This window comes from Ammospiza caudacuta, chromosome 6 (genome assembly GCF_027887145.1).
Source record: "Ammospiza caudacuta isolate bAmmCau1 chromosome 6, bAmmCau1.pri, whole genome shotgun sequence".
Taxonomy (NCBI): domain Eukaryota; kingdom Metazoa; phylum Chordata; class Aves; order Passeriformes; family Passerellidae; genus Ammospiza; species Ammospiza caudacuta.
The window spans coordinates 40,890,030-40,911,398 of record NC_080598.1 but is presented as its reverse complement, the minus strand read 5'-3'; the positions used below and the strand labels follow the sequence as shown (position 1 = coordinate 40,911,398).

General features: G+C 40.7%; 2 protein-coding genes across 2 annotated transcripts in view; one reads left to right on the top strand and one right to left on the bottom strand.

The window, feature by feature from the left end:
• PRORP (protein only RNase P catalytic subunit) overlaps positions 1-7,280 on the bottom strand; it is a 45,482-nt gene extending 38,202 nt beyond the window's left edge. Inside the window, exons 1-4 of the mRNA XM_058807342.1 lie at positions 7,235-7,280; positions 5,313-6,714; positions 4,184-4,231; positions 2,708-2,840 (exon numbers count right to left, since the gene is read on the bottom strand). Of these exons, the coding sequence (XP_058663325.1) occupies positions 2,708-2,840; positions 4,184-4,231; positions 5,313-6,310 (1,179 nt within the window). The 5' untranslated portion in view covers positions 6,311-6,714; positions 7,235-7,280. The remainder of the gene's footprint in view (positions 1-2,707; positions 2,841-4,183; positions 4,232-5,312; positions 6,715-7,234) is intronic.
• A 131-nt stretch (positions 7,281-7,411) lies between these two features.
• On the top strand, positions 7,412-20,918 carry PPP2R3C (protein phosphatase 2 regulatory subunit B''gamma). The gene is made up of 13 exons (XM_058807041.1): positions 7,412-7,539; positions 8,186-8,313; positions 9,194-9,298; positions 9,876-9,988; positions 10,743-10,840; positions 13,189-13,259; positions 13,996-14,128; positions 15,217-15,272; positions 15,345-15,420; positions 16,034-16,170; positions 17,738-17,875; positions 19,464-19,523; positions 20,239-20,918. Exons 1-13 carry the CDS (start codon positions 7,491-7,493, stop codon positions 20,425-20,427), a joined length of 1,353 nt encoding a protein of 450 aa, XP_058663024.1. The 5' UTR covers positions 7,412-7,490; the 3' UTR covers positions 20,428-20,918.
• Positions 20,919-21,369: the final 451 nt, after the last annotated feature.

Below are 21,369 nucleotides of genomic sequence, written 5' to 3'. Positions count from 1 at the left end.
GGCTGCAGAAGAAGTCCCACAGTCTGACATACCTAAAATGGGCAGCATATTTTCATCACCACATGTCTGCTTTCATAGCACAAAGGCAACTAAAAAGTCCCAATTTTATTTCTGGAAACACCATGATAGATCATGACACTGTTTTGCCACTGCCCCCACATCCATGTCCCAATTTCACTGAGGAAGCAGACTTTAAGCTGTACAAACAACAGTAAACACCAAGCTCATCTCCACTCAGGGACTACCTGTTGATACAGAACTGGAATGAGATCAACTTGAAACTAACAAGTAGCTGGCCCCACAGTGATAAATTATGGAATTTCAGCTATCACACAGTCTAACAGAATCTACTGACATCAAAATTTAATGTAGAGTATTGAGTTTTTGTTTCATTAGATTGTATGCATTTATTCAATCAGGCTCTCCCATAGGGGGAACATAATTTCTACTACTCTTCAGATTGTGTGTGAAGGTCCTGTTACCCAGAACTCCCTAAATCTCTCCATCTTCAACTGGTACTGCCAATCTAGCCCTGTCTACTTGACACATTTGAAATTTTCAAGCCATACAGGGTTCAATAAAACACAGCCTTTTGTTTATTTTATATTACAGAACACCAGTACCTATTACATACTGAAAATGACTGCTACATTTTTAAGGAGAATTTTATTCTCCTATACAATTAGCAGCTAGATCAGATCAAAAGTCCTAAATTGATAATAAGATCTGTGTGGAAATCAGATGTCTGCACAATAGGCTGCATATACTACAAATACCCCAAGACTTTCAAGTTTCTGTAACTGATGAACATGCTCACTGTCTGTGCCTGCAGAAAGCCTGAAGAATAAACCTTGAGTCCTCTTCCATACTTTCAAAGCTGGTGAAGAACTGAGGTGCCAGCTGCAGCAAACAATACTCAAAGACAAAGCAAAGCTGCCCCGAGATGTGGTGTGGGCTCCATCTAGTGGGGCTCAGCTTTGGTCCATATCTCTACCACCAAATCTGTTATCTCCACTCAAAACACGTCAGAAATAGAGCCATGGAATCATTAGAGTTGGGAAAAACCTCCACAATCATCGAGTCCAACCTGTGACTGATCACCACCTTGTCAACTAGGCCAGCACTCCGGGGACAGTGACTCTGCCACCTCCCTGGGCAGCCCATTACATGTTTTACCACCCTTTCAGTCAAGAAATTCTTCCTCATGTCCAACTTCAACCTTTGCTGGCACAGCTTGATGCTATGTCCTCTTGCCCTTTTGCTGGTTGCCCAGGAGAAGAGACCAGCCCCCCTGGCAGCAGGCTCCTTTCAGGCACTTGTAGAGAGCAGTAAGGTCTCCCCTGAGCCTCATTTTCTCCAGGCTGAACAACCCCAGCTCCCTCAGCTATGACTTACTCTCCAGACCCTTGACCAGTTCCACTGTCCTTCTCTGGACATGCTCCAGCACCTCAATGTCCTTGTCATGGTGAGGGACCCAGAATTGCATGCAGGATTAGGGGTGTGGCCTCACCAGTGCTCAATACAGGGGGACAATCACTGCCCTGCTCCTGCTGGCCACACTATTTCTGATACAGGCCAGGATGCCACTGGCCTCCTTGGCCACCAGGGCACACACTGGATCATGTCCAGCTGCTGTCAAGCAGCACCCCCAGGTCCTTTTCCACTGGGCAGTTTTCCAGCCACTTTGTCCCCAGCCTGTAGCACTGCCTGGGGTTATTGTGACAGAAGTCCAGGACCTGACATTTTGCCTTGCTGAGTTGGCCTTGACCCACGATCCAGTCTATCCAGATCCATCAGCTGAACCTTTCTGCTTTCCAGCTCATAAACACTCCCACACAACTTGGTGTTGTCTGTGACCTTGCTGAGGGTGCATTTGATCCCCTTGCCCAGATCATGAGCAAAGGTGTCAAACAGGACTGGTCCCACAGTGAGCCCTGGGGAACGCCCTGGTGCCCGGCTGCCAGCTGGGTGCAGCTCCTTGCACAGCCACTCCTGGGCCTGAGCACCCACACAGGTTTTCAGCCAGGGGAGAGCACACCTGCCCAAGCCATGGGCCACCAGCTTCCCCAGGAGAATGCTTGGGGAGGCAGTGTCAAAAGCTTCGCTGAACTGATAGAACTGCAATATACTGTAGTGTCTGAAATTGCACTCTCTCGTATGTTTACCACGACTTTTGAAAAGCCTGATACTGTACACTGTAATTATAAATATGAAAGTATATCTTTAAAATTAAGGAGTAGTTGATAGGTTGGTGGGTTGTAAAAGTTGACAGAATGAAACTATAAACAGTTCTTTTACTTTTTTGCAAGCTCAAGATGTCTTATTTTGTTCTATTCACTGGGTTTTATTCCATATTTAAAATTTAGCCTTCGGAAGATCAAAAGATTTTAATTTTTAATGTAAAAGCCCCCCATATTTTAATTATCTCAGCATCCATTAACAACTGGCTGAAAATGTAAGAACAAATAAAATATGAAAGATGTTGAGATTTAGATGTAAATTATAAACACAACTGAATACTTCACAGGATACACACAGGATATATAAACACACAGGATACTTCATGACACTTCATGGCCTATCTCATGACCTACAATGTTTAAAGCAAAGGAAAAAATTTCTGGTGTTCTCAAAGTGCCTGAACAGTACTTGCATATTATCCATATTATCCTTCTAGCCAATGAACCTGAGAGTGTACAAGACCTACCTGTGGACTTGTCTTTCTAAAAGTGTCAGCTCCATGTATCACGTCCTTCATTATTCTCTCACTGAGATGACTGTATTCCTCTTCAGTGAGGTTACTGTCCTCCAGCTGATGGTTGCAAACTGGGCATTGTCCACTGCAATAATAGTGAAACAAGAAAATAGAAGGAAAAATGCTATTAAATAAGAAATTCCTTAAATATTACTAACGTATCAAGTGTCTGTATATGAGCACAATTCTTTAAATGAAGCCCAACACAGTACAATCATTACAAAATCAGTTGTATTCTTTCTGTGATACCTGTTCAAATTCACTAAAACCTGTTAAATTCACTATTCACACAAATATTCTTTTTATTTTCTTGAAATCATTTCAATTTTATTCAAATACTTATTCAAGTAGGCTACCTCAAACTGGTTTAGTTCAAAATAAAGTGTTCTTACAGTTGTAGAAAAATAACTACTATGGAACCATTTTGTTCACAGGTTCTTAACCCATGATAAAATGTGAGGTGATTTAAGTTAGTTTAGCTCTCAAAGTCTTCAACTGTTTACAGACAGTAAAACAGAAAACAGACTTACCTCTCAGTCAAGACAATTGACTTTAGAATTTTAAAACTCTTTAAGGCTGGAAAAGGCTGTCTAATATATGATTAATTATTATAACAGAGTACAGTACCACACACATTCTTACATAATAATAATTTATTTTATAGCAAACAACTCTTAAAAGAGTGAGCTATCCTGTTCTTTCAAGGGCTTCAAAAACTGTGGGCTCTACATGTGCTTTTACTTCACAGTATGCAACATAGAGTATTTTTATAAACCACCTAAAACTCCCATAATCCATTGGAGGCATTCTCATAATTAATACATTTGTAATTGCCAAATTGCTACAAAAGCATAAAACAAGGTTTCAAATAGAATAACATTTAAAATAACAATTTACAGAAGTTAAGAAAACTGCACTGTGATAGAAACACACACCCAAATATACCTGTGAAAATCTAAGAACCATTTTGTCTACACTGAAAATGAGATAGGAAGAAATCTTTTATCTGTACAAATTAACTGCACTGTGCAAATAGTACCAGTTTTCAAAAAGACAAGATTTTACACACTGCTCTACTATAGACCTTGTTAAACAACAGTATCATAAAGTCAACAAAAATTAAAGTCTTTAAATAAACAGGATACAAATAAGCCATACAGTAAAATGGCACCTCTTATTTGTTACTGTGTTTTTCTGTCTTGGCTCTGCTAAGCATAATTCTTTTTCAAATGTACAGGCTGGGTCTTGATTATTGTACGAGTTGGAAACTGGAGTTTGTGAAATCATATGTCACAACAAAGGTTCATATTCTCAAGGACTGAAATACTTTTGTATATAAGGAAAGCCATTTTTTATATTTTTGAAGGAAGAGATCAATACAGACTAATCAATACAATACCTCACTTATAAACAGAATGTTGCATTTACCTGTCTTTAATTTTGGTCAGGCGTCCTCTCCAGTTCCCTCCTGGTAAACTAATATGTACAAAGGGAAAGATAAATAAAAAATTAGCTAGGCTCTTATTTAACAATATCCAAATTACATGTAAGAATAGTTATATTTTGGTCAAATTTAGAAATTAAAAAAAAACCAAACAATCATCTACCTCACCAAGAAATTATATAAAAATACGTATTAATTTAGTAACACCTGGAAATATTTTATTAAGAACCAGCATTTAACAACATGCAAAAACCTAACACTGTCAACCTCAGCAGTTTATGCTGTCCTCAAATTTTAAGAACCACACAAACAATCAGTGTGCACTGACAACTTCTAAGTGACTGCCCTACACATTCATAAGCCATTCCAATAGTGGTAGTGCATTCCCACTGCCACATCTTCCATCCAGGAAGACTAACTTGTAAAATGGCTCTGGAGCTCACATGAATCAAAGCCAAAAAATCACAGATGGGCTCACATCCAACCTCATGACAAATATAGAACAGGCTCAGTTGAACCCCCCTGTGCATGTGCACTGTAACTAGCTGTAATCTGCAGTCTGACAATCACAACTCACGACAACAAACCGTGTGACCAGCTAAATGCTGTGCTAAAACATAGAGCCTCCTATGGAGATTGTATAGAATACTAGGAGATGAACAAAGTCAATGCATTTAATCTTCATTTTATCTAGTGGAATTTGCTGCCTCTTTCCTTTAAAGAAAGAAACTATCTGATTTTCAATTAGCTTACTATGTGTACACTCCAATAAATTACAGGAAAAGCCCTCATACATCTGTCAATATTCCTTATCTAGCACCCCAGAAAGAGATTAGGTCAGCTATTTTGAATTGCTATGACCCAACATAATTTCCTAATTTTTGTACCAAGGAATTATATTTAAGAGGTAAAAGAAAAGGTGGAATCAGTAAAAATTTTAAGCTTTCAAAGTAATTTGTGAGCAAAAATAAAATGCATCTTTTCATGACAACATGCCACTTGTGAAGAAGCAAAAATCAAAATGAGATGTTGAGGGGTCTCAGAGCTGATCTGTGGGATAATCTGGATCCCTCCTCCCCATGAACTGCATCTTGCAATTGAAACTTTATTTACCTTTCAAACCATAGCTTTATACTCTGCATAAATGTTCTGTGAGGGTATATTTGGTTCTCTCTCAAATATAAGAGGACACCAAAGAGCTCTTTTTGTAGCTCAGCACCTTTCGTACCCCTGCTGAAGTCAAAAAACGACTGCAGGACGTGCAAGGTTGGGACCACATCTTTAGCCAACATCTCACTGTACAGTTCAAAGGCCAGTTTCATCTCTTGGTGACGGCTGGCTGCTTTGATACAAGCTTCATAGCACGTCCGTGAGGGAATCATAATCTTTTTTACTTCTTCCAAAACAGTCAAGGCCATTCTCCACTGATCTGAATTGCTCAAGCCCCTGATTAGAAGGCTGTAAGCCCCACTTTCTAACATCTTGAACCTGGCTTTCATGATGTCGTACACATCACAGATTTCTGACACCTGTCCCTGCTGCACGCAGAGCGTCAGGTACTTGACCAGCATGTTGTAGGCAATGTCACCGTTGCGCTTTGCCAGGTGCGTCAGCAAGGACTTGGCCACATCAATGGGGCTGTTGCACCTGATCATACTGTTCAGCATCACCTCTTCAAATATTTCAGGGGATTGGAAATCTTCCCTTAGTTTGCTCCACTCCTCAGCCTGCAAAGGTTTTTCTGGAGGTTGTACATTGCTAAACCGATGCCTTGACATAACAGGACTCATTGACCATTTCTTTGCAGCTCCAACAGAGGAAGGAAAGCGGAATTTCTCTTCAGGTATTTCTTTAGTTTCCTCATCCCATCCTTTTTCTTCTTTGCAATCAATTTCAGACCTTTTCTTGGCAGGTAAGGCATCAGTTTCTTTGGGGTCCACTGGTAAAGCAGTGCTGGAAGATGTCACAGAACTGAAAGAGTTAATTTTTTCCCTATTAGGGATGCTGAAAGAGGCAGCAAACAGTTGTTGGCATCTTGAGATGGGCCAGAACATGTGACATTTCCACAGCAAAGCCTGAAAACCCTGACTCGTTTGAGAAAAGAGTGCCATCACAAGATCAAACTGTCTCAGTATTAGCTCACTGTATCTGATGAAGTTATAAAATTAAAAATACAGTTTGCATGGGGATGGTTATCAATAAAAGCCCAAGGGCTGTCAAGCTGTATACGCTTCTGTTTCCAAATGTTTGTTCTGTGAGTCCTTTTTGTCTCTTATGGACACAAACAATGGTGAAATCTTTTCTCATGAAAGTCAGTCTCTTAGACTGTGAGGGCAATCATCCAAAATGAGGGCATCTTTCTTTCTAGAGAAGATGTTTCACATATTCCTGTTTGTTGGTTACAGCAGGGATGTGTACCGTCAATGTTGTACGCAGAAAGGCAACGTTGACGCAGCTACACAAAAAGCACGGGGTTTTTCTTCCTGCCTTTGTCCAAGTTAAGTCAGGAGATTTCCTAAAAATAAAAATAACATCACGACATCATGACCTGCTCCGTGGTTTTCTGTGATACTTCCATCTGGACGCTAGCAAACATGAAACTCGGGATAGCTCAGGTGATGATTTCAGGTGAGAAATCCCAACCCTGATCCTTCAGGCAGCCCCAGGAGGGGGTTCCTATATTGCTTCCCTCACATTTTCTACCTGGTGACAAACTTCCATTTAACTTGTTTTCCCAATCCCAAATCCTTGGTAGCGCAACTGCCAAAGAGGCAGAGCAACACCGCGGGCAGTAACTACACTGAAATCCCAGGGACACGCTAGATTATACAGGTAAATACCGGGAGGTCCGCAGGCTGATCCGCCTTGCGGGGAAACTCCGCAGGTTCCCCGTCCCTCACTCGGTGCCCCACAGGATCCCCCGTCCCTCACTCGGTGCCCCGCGGGCCAGGTCCGGCCGTAGGGCAGACCCCCCGGCTTTCGGGACAGCCTTTCCCACTCGCCCCTCTCTCCCTCATGCCCCGCGAGGGTCCCACCTGACGCTGCGCGCGGCGGCCATGCGCGGCAGGCGCGTGCCCCACGGCAGGGCGGGCCAGCTTCCCATTGGCCCGGAAGCGCGTGGAGCCAATCGCGTCTCAGCGGGAAGGGGTGACACGTGATCCGCGCGCCCCGGTAGGAGGGACGGAGCCGCTCCGCCATGTCGGGTGTGGGCAAAAAAGCTTCGAAGAGCAGGGGCGATTAGTGCAGGGCAGCGCGCATGCGCGGGGAGGCGGGGGAGGCGGGTTCGTGCCGATGGAGTGGGAGCGGAGGCTGCGGGCCCGCCTGGCCGCGCGCCGCGCGCGTGAGTGCCCCGGGATCGGGAGCGGGCGGGGAAGCGCCCCGGGCTGCCCGCAGTCACCGGCAGGACCGGGCGGGACACGGCCGGCGGGGCGAGCGTCGGCCTCTCCGGTGCTGCCGTGCTTCGCCGTGTCCGGGGTCCCGCAGGGGCCGGGCGGGTCCCGCAGTTGCCCTGCGGAGAACCAAACTGCCCCGGTTCAGGGTCAGGGAGCGGTGCGGGCTGGGCTCACGGCCCCGGCGCAGCCGCGGCTGGGAGCGCTTGGCTCGCGGGGCAGCGCGGCCGGCGCAGGTGCGCAGCGGCGGCCCCGAGCCGGTCTGAGGGGGGCCGCAGCTGGCGGCTGTGTCTGAGACAGCGCTGCTGCTCTGCCGGGCAGCCTCGCCGAGCTGCTCCGTGAGCTGCTGCACACCTGGCAGCGAATCGGTGTGTGCAGTCATTGAAAGCGGTGCTGGGACCATACTCAACATACTTATGGGACATATCCTTATGTAATTTATGTGATTGGTCTGTGCTCCGTCATTTCCACCTCATATTTTTGTTACCAAACAGCACAACCAGAGAAGCCCCAGTATTAACTCTGTTATTCGAGCCCCTTTTAATGTTAGAACTCTCTCTGGAGTACAGCGTGAACATTCTTTTCTATGTTAATCAGCCAAAAAGAGTGAACAAGAGCTAAAGGATGAAGAAATGGAATTGTTCACAAAGTATTACATGGAATGGAAAGGAGGGAAAAAAAGTGACAACATGTCATATGCAAACATACCACGATTTTACTACAGGGTAAGTGAAGTGTCTGAATAAACTTTTAACAAGAGGCTGTGTTACAACAAAAAGTTATGCTCACTCACAGGGACCCTGCAGCTTCAGAAGCTAAAGTAGATTGAAGTCTGAGTGATGTGAATTGCTTAGTCTAATTTTTTGTTTCATACAATTGTGAATTTCAGCAGTTTTAAATAAGTACTGAGAATCTTATCAGGTTAGTGAAAGGTTTTGCTAATCAGTCTACTTGGTAAAGATAGGAAGTTGTCTTTCAGAGTCACTTAAACTTCTAAATAAATTTTGATGTACTGGTGTTACATGTGTGCATCTTCTGTTTCCTGCTTAGACACGGTGGGATGCTGCCTCATGAAAATGGTGGGGCATTGGTCTTGCAGACTAGAAATGGATCTGTTGCTTGCATCATCCATCAGAAATGCTTGGTCCAGCAGCCTAGTTGTGAGCATGAATCAGATTGGGATGGGAGCACTTGCTGACATCTTGGTATTGCTGGTACTCATCAACGTGACTGCTCAGCTGCTGCCAAACCTCTCATGGTCACATATTTCTTAGGGTCTCACATTTCTCCAGTGCAGTTCTCAAGTACCTTTTTACTGTTTCAGTTGATGGATACATGTGCAACTCTCCAAGTTCCAGTGGTGCTGTACAGTTTGGCATGTAAATATTGGCAGAACTTTCACACTAGGTGTTCTTTCATCTTATTTGTTGGCCAAACAAGTCTAGTAGACTTTCACTCTTTGGAAAGTTTGGTAGACTGGCTATTTTCTGTTAAGTGAGCAACTTCAATCAGAGTGTGTGACTCAAGACTACCTAAGAATACTTGCTGGATATGTAGTTTTTGAATGCTCCTGTCCTGAAAATTAAAATGCCACAATGTTTGCAGCTGCCAGCTGAAGATGAAGTCTTGCTTCAGAAATTAAGAGAAGAATCTCGAGCTGTCTTTCTGCAAAGAAAAAGTAGAGAACTGTTGGATAATGAAGAGCTGCAGGTAGGAAAGTCATTTCTGTATGTCTTGTAATGGCTTCTGAATGGATTTAGATTATCTCCTGTCTGCCCACAGAATCTTGTGGTAAGGTGCTCTGTATTTGGGCACACAGTACTTGGGGAAGCTGAAGTGCTGCCTAGCCTTGGGCTGGTAATGCCAGTGTGAAGCTTCCTTGTTATGATGTATGTGAGGACTAAATGGATGGTTTCCAGTTCTCCAGCACGTTGCAGTGATTTCTTGGTGGGCCCAGATGATAAAATAAGTTCTGTTTATGTATCACTGAGAGAGACTCCTAAGATGGATGATTTTATTGCGCTGCAAAGACAAAAGGGGTGTGACCCTAGAAATGCTAGTGAGGGAGGGAGAGTGTGCATGTGGAGAGTGTGCATGTGTTTAGTAGCATTTAAGGGAGTGGAAGTAGCACACGCTGACTTTTCTGGCTGAACTGACCATGTGTCCTGATTAACTGAGAAACCCTTGCATCAAGCCCACATTTTTGCTGAGTTTCTTAAATACTATATCTTAAGCACGTTGACATCTCTACAGATATCTTCTTAACCAAATATAAATACCTTTTAAGAATCTATGGTTTCTACTGGACAAACATCAGACATCACCAATGATTGGGGAAGAAGCAATGATTAATTATGAGAACTTCTTGAAAGTTGGTGAAAAAGCTGGACCAAAATGCAAGTAAGGCTTTCTTCTCTTGTATGTACTAAACCAAAGTGCTACTGTAGCTTTCATTTGTTAAAATAGATGGGAACAGTTTTAAGGTGAGAAAAAAATCATATCCATGTAGTTACTGATGAACTGGTTACTTTGCATCCTTGCAAAGGTGTACTCTGCCTCTCTGAGGTGACTTGTAATAGAGGTGCCTAAAAGTAGTGCATCCTTTTGAAGAAAAGTTTTTATCAGCATGAACATTTTTAGTGGTCAGCAAACAGCACATTATGTAAATGAACTGGAAATCATGTCTCCAGTGGTATTGCCCAACCTTCCCTAATATCTTCTGATGCAGAATTTCCTACCAGATGTGCTCAGCATGAGGTGAATAGTAGCTCTTTCTGCTCCTTTTGGACATGGCTGTTGTGCACCTAGCTTTGTGACTGAAATTTGGGCAGAAGCCAGTTATTTATCAGTACTGGGAGTTTCTTTTATGTGCATATTGTTGTAGAAGATTGGAAGCTACCAAACACATTGTACTAAAGAGAAATTGAATAGAAGCTCTCAAAAGTTCTGCATCACTGAAGAGTCTCATGAGCAGAAGGGGTAGCTGCTTTTTATGGAGTTTGCTGTTGTTACTTGGTAGGATTCCACCCGATGAGTATAATGTAGCATATTAACCCATTATGTGTTAAAACATTATTTTACAGGACCTGTAAATGTCAAATACTGTAACTGGATCTGTCAGTGCAGTGTAATCAGGTGTGTGTTTGTTTTGCAGGCAATTCTTTACAGCAAAGATCTTTGCTAAATTGCTCCATAATGATCCTTATGGGAGAATCTCTATCATGCAGTTCTTCAATTATGTCATGCGAAAAGGTCAGTGAGGGCTTCTTCTGTGTTAGAAGTTGTTTCATTTTAAGGCTTTTTCAACTATATTTGTTACTTGGTGTTCCCTTCAACAGCAGTGAGATCTGTCCTTAACTACAAATGCTGTGTATTTTGAGGCTTGGGATGTTTTCCTTGTTACTAGAAGGTGGGAGTCCATCATACCTCTGAAATCCACCTCTCCCCAGTCACAGATATGCTTGATCTGTCATTCTGATTTCCTTTATTCAGGCAATACTGTGAAGTGCAAAGCAATACAGTTCCATGGCAGGTGTGATCTCAACCACTGTGATGGGGCAGATAGCTTTGTTTGCTGTTTGTCCTTCTATATTGGTGTCTATATTTTTTAACTGTGTGTCAGATATGTCAGTATGTTTCTGTGCTTGTCACTTACCATGCTTTTAGCTATTTTTTATTATAAATAGTCACTTGGGCTGAAAAATGCCCTTTTTTTTTTAAATATGTATTAGATGTTGTTTGAAAACACTAGGCTGGCTAGCAGAAAGGAAGATTGCCTCATTATCTGTTCTTAGCTCTGCTAAAGGAGATCTAAGAGAACAGCACCTTTCTCTGAGCAGCTCAGCCTTCCTAACTTAAAGTCTTGTGGTGCAGGGGATGAGAAATGTGTTGAGCAGGAAGCATGAAGTGCAGGTGTGCACAATATGCAAGGAATGAGTAATAGACCCATTTCCAGCAACAAACCCAAAAGCTGCAGGATAGGAGACTTGTGGCAAAGCCTGTTAGGATTGTATGCATTTCAAAAAGGCCCACCCAGATGGACAGAGATTTTTCAGGGCTTTTTTCACCCAGAAGTTTTGAGTCCTGTGTATTTAGGATGATGCCTTTCTTCTAAGCAAACAAACAAAATAGTAATGAAAAAAAGCCACCACCAAATCACTTTATGTGTGATACATTTACCTTTAAACGTAAGCCAACAACAAAACAGCCTCACTATATAATGCCTGCTATCTGACTCTCAGCACACCACAAGAAACACTTACCTTGAGGAGTGAATGTTGTGAAGGACAGCTTATATTGCATAAGAGGAACTCTTGAGCTGTTTCGTCAAAAAATGGGAGATAAATTTAATGCTGAGTATGTGAATAATAGTTATTATTTATCTAATTTATACTCCGTCACTGTTACAGTGCTTTGACAATGGCTTCAAGCACACTGTCCTGTAGATTTTCCAATTAATGTGCCTTCTCATTACAAAGATATTGTGTGATTCTAATTCTTGTCTTGTAACTCAGAAGTGAGGGCCTGACCTTTGGCTGTAGCTGCAGTGTCTGGTGTTATAGAAGGGGTTGTAGCAGTCTATCTGTATATGACATAGTGCAGGTGTTTAGTGCAGTGAAAATGCACTGCTACACATTTCTCAGCCAGTGAGAGAGAACGAATCCATATGATTCCATGTCACCAACTGTGTGTGCTTGCAGCCTGGAAAGCCTGGGCTGCATCAAAAGCAGCATGGCCAGCAGCTCAGGGGAGATGGCTCTCCCTCTCTGCTCTGAGACTCTTGAGACCCCATCTGGAGTCAGCACAGGAAGGATGTGAGCCTCTCCTGTGGCCACAGGCTGAGGGAGTTGGGGTTGTCCAGCCTGGAGAAGAGAAGGCTTTGGGGGAGCCCTCATTGTGGCCTTTCAGTACTTAAAGGGAGTGTATAAAATGGAGAGAGACCTCTTAGCCAGGCAGTGGAAGGACAAGGAGAATACAATTTTGCAATAGGTAAGACAATAGAGTTTTGCAGTCGGTAGGACAATACAGTTTTATATTAAAAGAGACATTTAGAGTAGATGTTAGGAAGAAATACTTTACTCAGAGGGTGGTGAGGCACTGGAACAGATTGTCCAGAGAAGTTGTGGATGCTCCATCCCTGGAAGTGTTCAAGGCCAGGTTGGATGGGGCTTTGAGCAATCTGCTCTAGTGGGTGGCATCTCTGCTTGTGGCAGGGGGAGGTTGGAACTAGGTGATCTTTAAAGTTGCTTCTAATCCTAGCTATTCTATGTTACACCAGATAAAATGTGGTGTCTGCTCAGCCTTTTTTCACATCTAGTTATTATAAGGCAGTCGTGGCAATGGTGTATATTTATATTATAAATAGTATATATTTATGAAGTGTATATTTATAGTATACTGCAAATGACTCCTAAAAATTTGGAGACTGAAACAGTGTTTCTAAGCAGTACATGACATGGCTTTGCTTAAAGCTGAGAAAAATGGGAAGAGGCACTTAAAATCCATCTGCCTTGTGGCCTCTAGAATAACATCAAATTTTGGTATGAATTCAAAAGCCCCATAGGCTTCTTGCACTGTAATTCTGTTTTCTGTTTCCACAGTATGGCTTCATCAGACAAGAATAGGTCTCAGTTTATATGATGTGGCAGGACAAGGCTACCTCAGAGAATCAGTAAGTAAATTCTTTATTAACTTAATGTCTCTCTTTAAATCAAATGACAGAGCATCAGAAAGATACCAATTTTTTTCTAGACTTGTCTTGTAAAAGCTTATATCATAACATAGATTTGGGGTGGGCACATTTGTTTGAATAAATTGCAATTCATGTATTCAAGAGATGTGGTGGTGAGAGTGGTGCTAGCCTTTTAAATTTTTGGGTAGTTTTCTGAAAAAAGGATTGTATCTACAAAGATTTTGTCATTAGTACTAGATTACTAGATATAGTAGGATATGATAAAAATCACAAATGATTCTTCAGTGAATTATTCTCCTGTTCTAAAATGAGGTAAATATTATAAAGTAAATAAAAATGTCCTAGTTACCACTCAACTTAAAGAAAAAAGATTTATTGAAGAATATTAAGCAATGGGATCATCCAGTCAGGAGTTATGCCCCTGATATTTGAAAAAGGCACAGTGGAATGCATTTTTATTTATCTGTAAATATTATGTACTTTGTTAAATTCTGATTCATTAATAGGTTGTTTCAGCCCTAGAATAACATGTGCATGTATATGATCTGGGATTTCTTGCACACAGACAGAAGCTTTTTTACCTGCTTTCATGCTCTTTTCTGCATTGTTGCAGGACTGTATTTTTAACAAAATACACTTGAAAGCCAGGGAGGAATATAGCAAACATGGAACAATTGTAATGTTCTATGCTTGTTTTCTTGTCTTAATTCTGCAGGATTTAGAAAACTATATTTTGGAACTCATCCCTACTTTGCCACAACTGGATGGCTTAGAAAAATCTTTTTACTCCTTTTATGTCTGCACAGCAGTTAGAAAGTTCTTCTTCTTTCTGGATCCTCTCAGAACAGGTAGGTCTCTTAAAATGCTTCCACTGAAGCTACTTGTGTTTTCAAAGCAGTGTGTGGTTGTCCTGGTAGGCTTTTGTCCAGCATTGAAGGATATTCTCCACTGAAGATCATGACTCTTTATTGTAGTCTAATAATCTACTTTTACAGCTACTGAATTTCTGTGTGATACCTATCAGCTGAGGTGCTATAGAATTATCTCTCAAACACTGACAAATCAGATTCTGTTTCACCACAATGAGCCATTAGCAGTAGCTAATTTTTTAAGGGTTTAGGGTGAATAGAAAACGCAGCAACCAACACAGCTGCTTGTCAGAACATCCACAGAGCTGGGGAAATGCTCAGGATGGTTAGAGGGATATGCTTTGCCTGTGATTAAATCTGTGTGCCCCATGTGGACCCACTAGAAGAGGTCTGCAGCTAGGTCTGATAGTGCTTGTTACAAGTGTAGCTCCCTCCTAGGCCCTCGATTTAAGTCCCAAACTGCATCTATTTTCAAGGTCCAGCTGTGCCCCTTGTAAAGGTCAGAATTGTGTGGGCAGCAGCTTTTGGCAGAGGTAATTGCACACGTTTGGAGAGGTGGGTGGGAAGTTTAAAGTGCCATTATTGTGCACAGCTGTTAGCACAGTGTCTGTGCACCAGTCAGAGCTGCACCAGCACAAGTGCATTCTGCTGCCCTAGCTTTGTGTCACAGCTGGAGTTTTGAAGGTGTAAGAATACCATGTCACTTAGGAGATTACTGTTTCATCAAATGTTTTAAGCATGCTTTCCTTGCATTTTTATTTTACATTTTGAGTAGTTGGTATTGAATACTCTCATTTATTTTAATCTAGTTTTCTGGCATTGAAGGCTTCAGGATAGCTCCTGCCAATATCAATAGTTTTGTCCAAACATTTTAAAAGGTATTTTATCTCTGAAATTAGAGCCTTATCCTTGATGTTAGACATGGGTTTTGTTTAGCTTTTGTTCCTTAAAAAGGCATCTTTTTCGGCTTCAAATAATTCTTTCTTAAGTAGAACCTAAATGAGAGTAGTCAAATGGATATGGTGGCTGAGCAACTGTTAAAATGTATTTTCTTTTTCTTGCTGCAGGGAAAATAAAGATACAGGATATCTTAGCTTGCAGCTTCCTGGATGATTTACTGGAGGTAAAGGTCTCTAACATATACTGTTGTATTTTATTTTACTCTTTCTGAATTCTAACTTTATGTTTCACTTAGTTAAGGGATGAAGAACTTTCTAAAGAAAGTCAGGAAACAAATTGGTTTTCTGCTCCTTCTGCATTAAGAGTTTATGGTAGGTTCCTTTATATGCCAACACTTTTCTTCTCCTCTTTCTTGTATGACTTAGTCACATTATTACTGCTATTTTTCCTCTGCTTTTGTCATGTTAAATCCTCCTGCTAACTTGTCTTTTCAAATCCTCTATTCACCCTTTCAGTTTATCTTCCTGACTTTCTTTATAATTTTGGTTCTCTGCTGTTGCTCTTTGTTGTGGTGTTAAAATCTGTCACTTTGTTGCACAAGGTACAAGATTCCTCTGTAACCTTCTCTTCTGGCTCTGTTCATGCCTTTGCATCCTCTTTAGCTCTTTATTAATGCTTACAGCATATTTCTATAAAGTAATATGCTCTTAGCCTTCTGCTCCTCTCTCAGTGTCCACAGCTATTAACTTACATCAGAACTGCTAATTCCTCATTATGGGAATCCCACTTCTCTCCCTCCATGTTCTGTACTTATTTCTGATGCTTAATGAATATTATTGTGAATCTAGTAAATTCTCACTTAACTGCATTAATTTTATTATGGAAATTAGAAAATTTAGCATTTAATTGTTTCTTTTTCTCTGTTGAAAGAATTCTTTTCTGATAGAGGTATATTATGGTTTGCCTTTTTTATCTCTTTGCTAGGCCAGTACTTAAACCTTGACAAAGATCACAATGGCATGCTCAGCAAAGAAGAGCTGTCCCGCTATGGAACAGGCACTCTGACCAACATATTCTTGGATCGTGTCTTTCAGGAATGCTTAACTTATGATGGTGAAATGGTAATTACATGTTTGCCCTTTGTCCACAGCATAACATCTTTGGCTTATTGAGTTGAGTAGCTTGAGGTGAAGGAACTTGTTTATCATTGTGCACTCAAATGATCATGCAATGTATTAGCAAGTTAATTTTCTTAACACCAAAGTGATTGTGGTGTGGCCTAAAAAACTTGCTTGTTTGAAAAAGCAGAGGTGATAGAGAATCCAGACAGCCTAGGATAAAGCCACTTGTAGATTCAGTTACAAAAGTGCCTGTTGAAAAAATGTATAGATCCAGCAATACTTTTTAGTTAAGTGTAGTGCTTTAAAGAGAAGCAAAGACAAGTGGCATGCTTGAGATTAGTGCAAGTTAGCTAAGCTGTCAGCTTTTTCATGAACACAACTATGTTTTTCATCTTAAGCTTTCCATAGCTATGAAAAATGAGAAGTCTAACTAATTTAAAGTAACACCTTATATCTATGTTGTTTGAAGCTTTACTTAATGTTCAGCCACAATTCTCGTCTGCGTTCAGATGACTGGAATGTCAAGTGATAAGTTACAAATTCACCATACAGCCCTTTTGCCACCTGAGCAGTTTTTTTGTTAGAATCACATAATCACTGAGGTCATGAGGGATCCTCTTGGTTGTCCTGTTGTGGACTGGCAGCAGTAGGTTCATCTTCCTTGTATGGGGGAGGCCAGGGCAGGGCCCAGTGCCTGGATGTAGCACCAGCAGTGCTGAGTAGAGAAGGATTCCCTTCCTCAGCTTGCCACCAAAGCATTTCCTAATGCAGCTGAGGGTGCTGGCAGCAGCCTTTGCTGCAGGGGGCTGTTGCAAAGCTGGTTCCTGACAGTGAGCCCCCAGCTCTGCAGGTACAGGGAGTTATTCCTCCCCAGATGCTGGAGTTTGCATTCCCTCTGTTGAACTCGGTGAGGCTCCTGTTAACCCATTTTTCCAGGCTGACTCTGAATGACAGCACAACTCCCTGGAGTTACAGGTAAACAGGGTAATTATACACACAGGGCTGGAGGAGTTCTGTCCTTGTCACAGCTGTGTCTTGATTGGGAAACCAAGAATACATACTAATGAAAAAAGAAAGTGTGATACTTATTTGGAACATTAAATAATGTTTCTGGCATGTAATTTGCCAGACCACTGACTCTGGTTTAAGGATTATGTAATTGGCCATATATTTCATTATTTGGTACCAGCAGGCTTACTGCCACCAGACATTTAATTTATGGTAATGAAAACATTTTATATGTTTTTTTCTTCATTAGTTGGGTATATTCAGCAGTTTAAATATATAGTAAACATTGTTTAAAAGCATATATATGCCATGTTTCATTTGGATTTATACTTGGAATGCTATTCTGCCTCTAAAATGGCAGGATTTCCTGTTATCAGCAGACATTAAAAACTAACTTTTCTGTGCACATTAGTGGTAGCAGCCATTTTCTATTTCATGTTGTCTTTTTCAGAAAATAAACTGATCCCCTAGAATGAAATAGCTGCCAATTATAGAGTTCCTGCTTGCAAAATCAATTTAGAAAGAAGACTGTAATAAACATGATTGTATCTACTTCTAGGACTATAAAACCTACCTGGACTTTGTGCTTGCATTAGAAAACAGAAAGGAGCCTGCAGCTCTGCAATATATTTTCAAACTGCTTGATATAGAGAACAAAGGACACCTGAATGTCTTTTCCCTTAATTATTTCTTTAGGGTAAGTCTCTTTATAAGTAGGCCATTTTCTGTGTTTATAGTGTTACAGCCTATGTGCTTCTGCATGCAGATCTGCAGGAAATCACTTTAAATTACCAACAGCCACAGGCAGGCTAGTAATGATTTCTAAGAAGATTTAATTTTTTTTTTTAAGACTAAAATTGGAAAGATTTCAGAAGGTATTTTCAGTAGTTTATCTGCAGTTGAAATTAACTGGTTTGATTTTGAGTAGGAAAACTATTTTCTATTGATTTGGGGTGGGTTTTTTTTAAATTGAAAATTGTCCTAAGATTATGTGATGATTACCTGTTAAAATCTTTTATGATAGTTCTAATTGATTATTGCCCATGGTTTTAATTTCAACTGTAATACTGAAATTCACTAAAAGAGATGAAGATAATGAAATTTATTGATGGGCCTATACAGCTGTGGGATTTTTTCATTCAGTGCTTTGCTTGCAAAAAGCTTATTGCATTTTTCATAGTCTGCATTTGTACCTATTGCTTCTAAAATAGATTTAAACTAAGCTTAATTTTTTTTAGTTGCTGTTAATTTTAACTTAAGATTGTCAATCTTTCTCCAAACTGTGGTTTGTGTGTGATGGTTTTTGTTGTTTTGGATTTTTTTTTCTTCTGACTAGTGGTGATTTTGGTTGGGAAAGGGGGCAGGTGTTTTATTGTTCCATCTTGCTTTTCTCATTGATAACTGAGATATCTTGGGAAGTGCTCTGCAGTAAAACAGTATTTTTGCTGTGAATGGTTGCAGCTGAGTTATGAGGTTGATGCTTTATTCATGTGCAGGATTTCCTCAGTAGTATCTATTCAGACACAGGGACAAGCACTCCAAATTTTGAATCTTGTATTGGATCTTTGTATTATAAAATAATAATGTCCTTGTGCTTAGCTGTCTGCTTGAAGGATGAAGAACAAGGTACAGATTTCATAGAGTCAGTAAAGCATTCAGCTCAAGGCAGGATCCTATACACACCTTACTTCTGTGTTGTAACAAGTCTCCTTTGGGACATGGCACATTTGAAATTTTCCTTGAAATCTGAACAGTTCCTCTTGGCTCTGTGAATGATTTATTGCTTTTCTGCCAGCATTAAGTGTCAATATGTCTGCACCTACAGAGGCTGAGCAGCTTGTGCTAGTGAAACAGTTTGGTGATGCAGGTGTTTAAATAGTACCACATTAAAATAATTAATTTGTCTTTCTGCTCATTTTCATTTTCCTTCTCTCTTTCCCTAGCCTGTAATTCATACTGTGTCAGAAATGGAACCTTATGGTTCAAGTGTATTAATGTCTTAAGTTTTGAGTGTTGAGGGATAATATGCAAATTGCTCAAACACTGGTCATAATAAAAGTGAGATTCATATCATATTCATTAAGAACTGTGAACTTAGAGATGTGTATCATTGATAGTGCCTTAACTCACCTTTGCCTCACATATGGAAGAAAAATTATTGCAAGCTGTACCATGAATGCTTTGTTAGAGGGCAATACAGCTTAAAATGCAGAATCATTTAATAACTTTTGTACAGTGTCAGTATAATACTGCACTAGCCATTCCTACCTTCTCTTTTTTTCTAGGCTATTCAGGAACAAATGAAAATTCATGGACAAGAACCAGTTTCTTTTCAGGATGTCAAGGTTAGCTTTACCAAATGGACTACTGTGTAAAATCTGTGAATAAGCATTTAATAATTTAATTGTGTTACATCATAATTTCTAGGTTGCTGTATGTTTACTTGCAGAGTACTAGAAATGAGCTGACTTGTCCTACTCCTAGGTTTGAAAATGCCTTTCTAGTCAGCAGTTGCTCTGTAAAGTAACTGATGTGTTCTAGTAGTTTCCTTAGTAATACACAAATTACCTGTTAAATACATGTTGTTGTTTCTTACACAACATGTGTAAGAAAGGCACTTGCTAAGTCCATTTTACAGTTCTGGGGATCATTCCTTGGGGGACAGGGGGCAGACTGGTGACTAAAACAAACAGCCTATAAAACTGATCAGTGCCTACTGCATATTTAGTTTCAGTACTTAAAAAAAAAGTACAAGAGCTTGTACAAAACTTAGCTCATGCAAAATGAATCTCAGTTCACTTGTCACTTTGAGGCTGAAGCCTCCCCTGAAAAGCAAATTCTTACTTGAGATGTGGGAGCTGAGGACACTGCTCTGAACTGTAGCCAGTCAGTCAGTGTGCTTTGTGTCTTAAATGCTTTGGGGCTTAACAGCTGCTTTTAGTGAATTGGTGTGGGTGGCACTAGTTACCCAAAGATCCTTCTGTATATGGTATGAAATAGCCATTATTCTGCTCATTAATGTGTGGGGCTGCTCTCCCAATTTTGACTTGTCTTTCATAGGATGAAATCTTTGATATGGTGAAGCCTAAGGACCCTTACAAAATCTCCCTTCAAGACTTGATCAATAGCAGTCAAGGAGACACTGTTACCAGCATTCTGATTGATCTCAATGGGTTCTGGACCTACGAGAACAGAGAGGTCCTTGTGGCCAGTGACAGTGACAGCACTGCTGATGGTGACGAAACGTGACTGCCAGTGGGAGCAGACTGCATCCACAGAGATCTCCCTCTGATGGGCCAACTGCTGGAAGCTGGAAATGTTCATTATCTGAATTAATTCCTCCTCCATTTTACTTCTATCCCTTCCTCCACTGCTCCACATATGATATAAAATGTGGTACATAAACAAATCACAAATCTAATTTCTGAAACCAAAAAAGCAAGTGCTGTTTAAGAGGCAAAAAGAACCTTTTTTAAAATAAATATTTTTGGACTTTTTTCACGTGTACCAAGCCCTGTTCTTATTTAAATACCTTATTCTCTGTGTGAATTTAACCTGAAAGTAAGAATGTGGTTCTTGGTATCTTCAGCACTGGTCTGTATCCAGTCACCCATCCCAAACCTCCCTCTCCATCCTGCATGGCTTCCTCTAATGACAGCACTGTTGTGAAGGCAAAAGTTTTCAGTAAGAAGTAAAGAATTGAGGCCTCTTCCTTCTATGCATGACCAGCTTTAAGTGTGTACCAGGGAGAATAAGTAAATTATTGAACTGGATAGTTACCTAATTTTAAGAGGTTCATTGACAGAAATAAAACTGCACTAGCTTTAGATCTAGTTAAAACTAAACTACACCTGTACACAGGCTTTCACCAAGTTAACCTCCTGTGCAAGTATTTTATGTAATCTGTCTTAATTGTGCAACTGAGCTACAGCAGTAGCAGTTACAGCTGTGAAACTCTCTTAATCCTTAAGTAAGCCACAGAAATGTTTCAGCTTTCAGACAGAATTACAGTAGCTCCAGACCAGAAGTGTTTACAATCCTGCATTATTTATTAGTTTGAGGTAGTGCTGAACACATGAGAGTCTAAGGAAGGGGTGGGAGTAAAATGATATTTTGAAATCTGGTGCCTGAGTATTCCACCAGGATGTGTGACTTAGTAAAGATGAAAACACGAACCAGGCACACACACCT

Coding starts and splice junctions, on each gene's coding strand:
- PPP2R3C (XM_058807041.1), top strand. CDS start 7,491: ATGGAGTGGGAGCGGAGGCTGCGGGCCCGCCTGGCCGCGCGCCGCGCG. Junction 9,989..10,742: donor AAAGCTGGACCAAAATGCAA/GTAAGGCTTTCT, acceptor TTTGTTTTGCAG/GCAATTCTTTACAGCAAAGA. Junction 10,841..13,188: donor CAATTATGTCATGCGAAAAG/GTCAGTGAGGGC, acceptor CTGTTTCCACAG/TATGGCTTCATCAGACAAGA.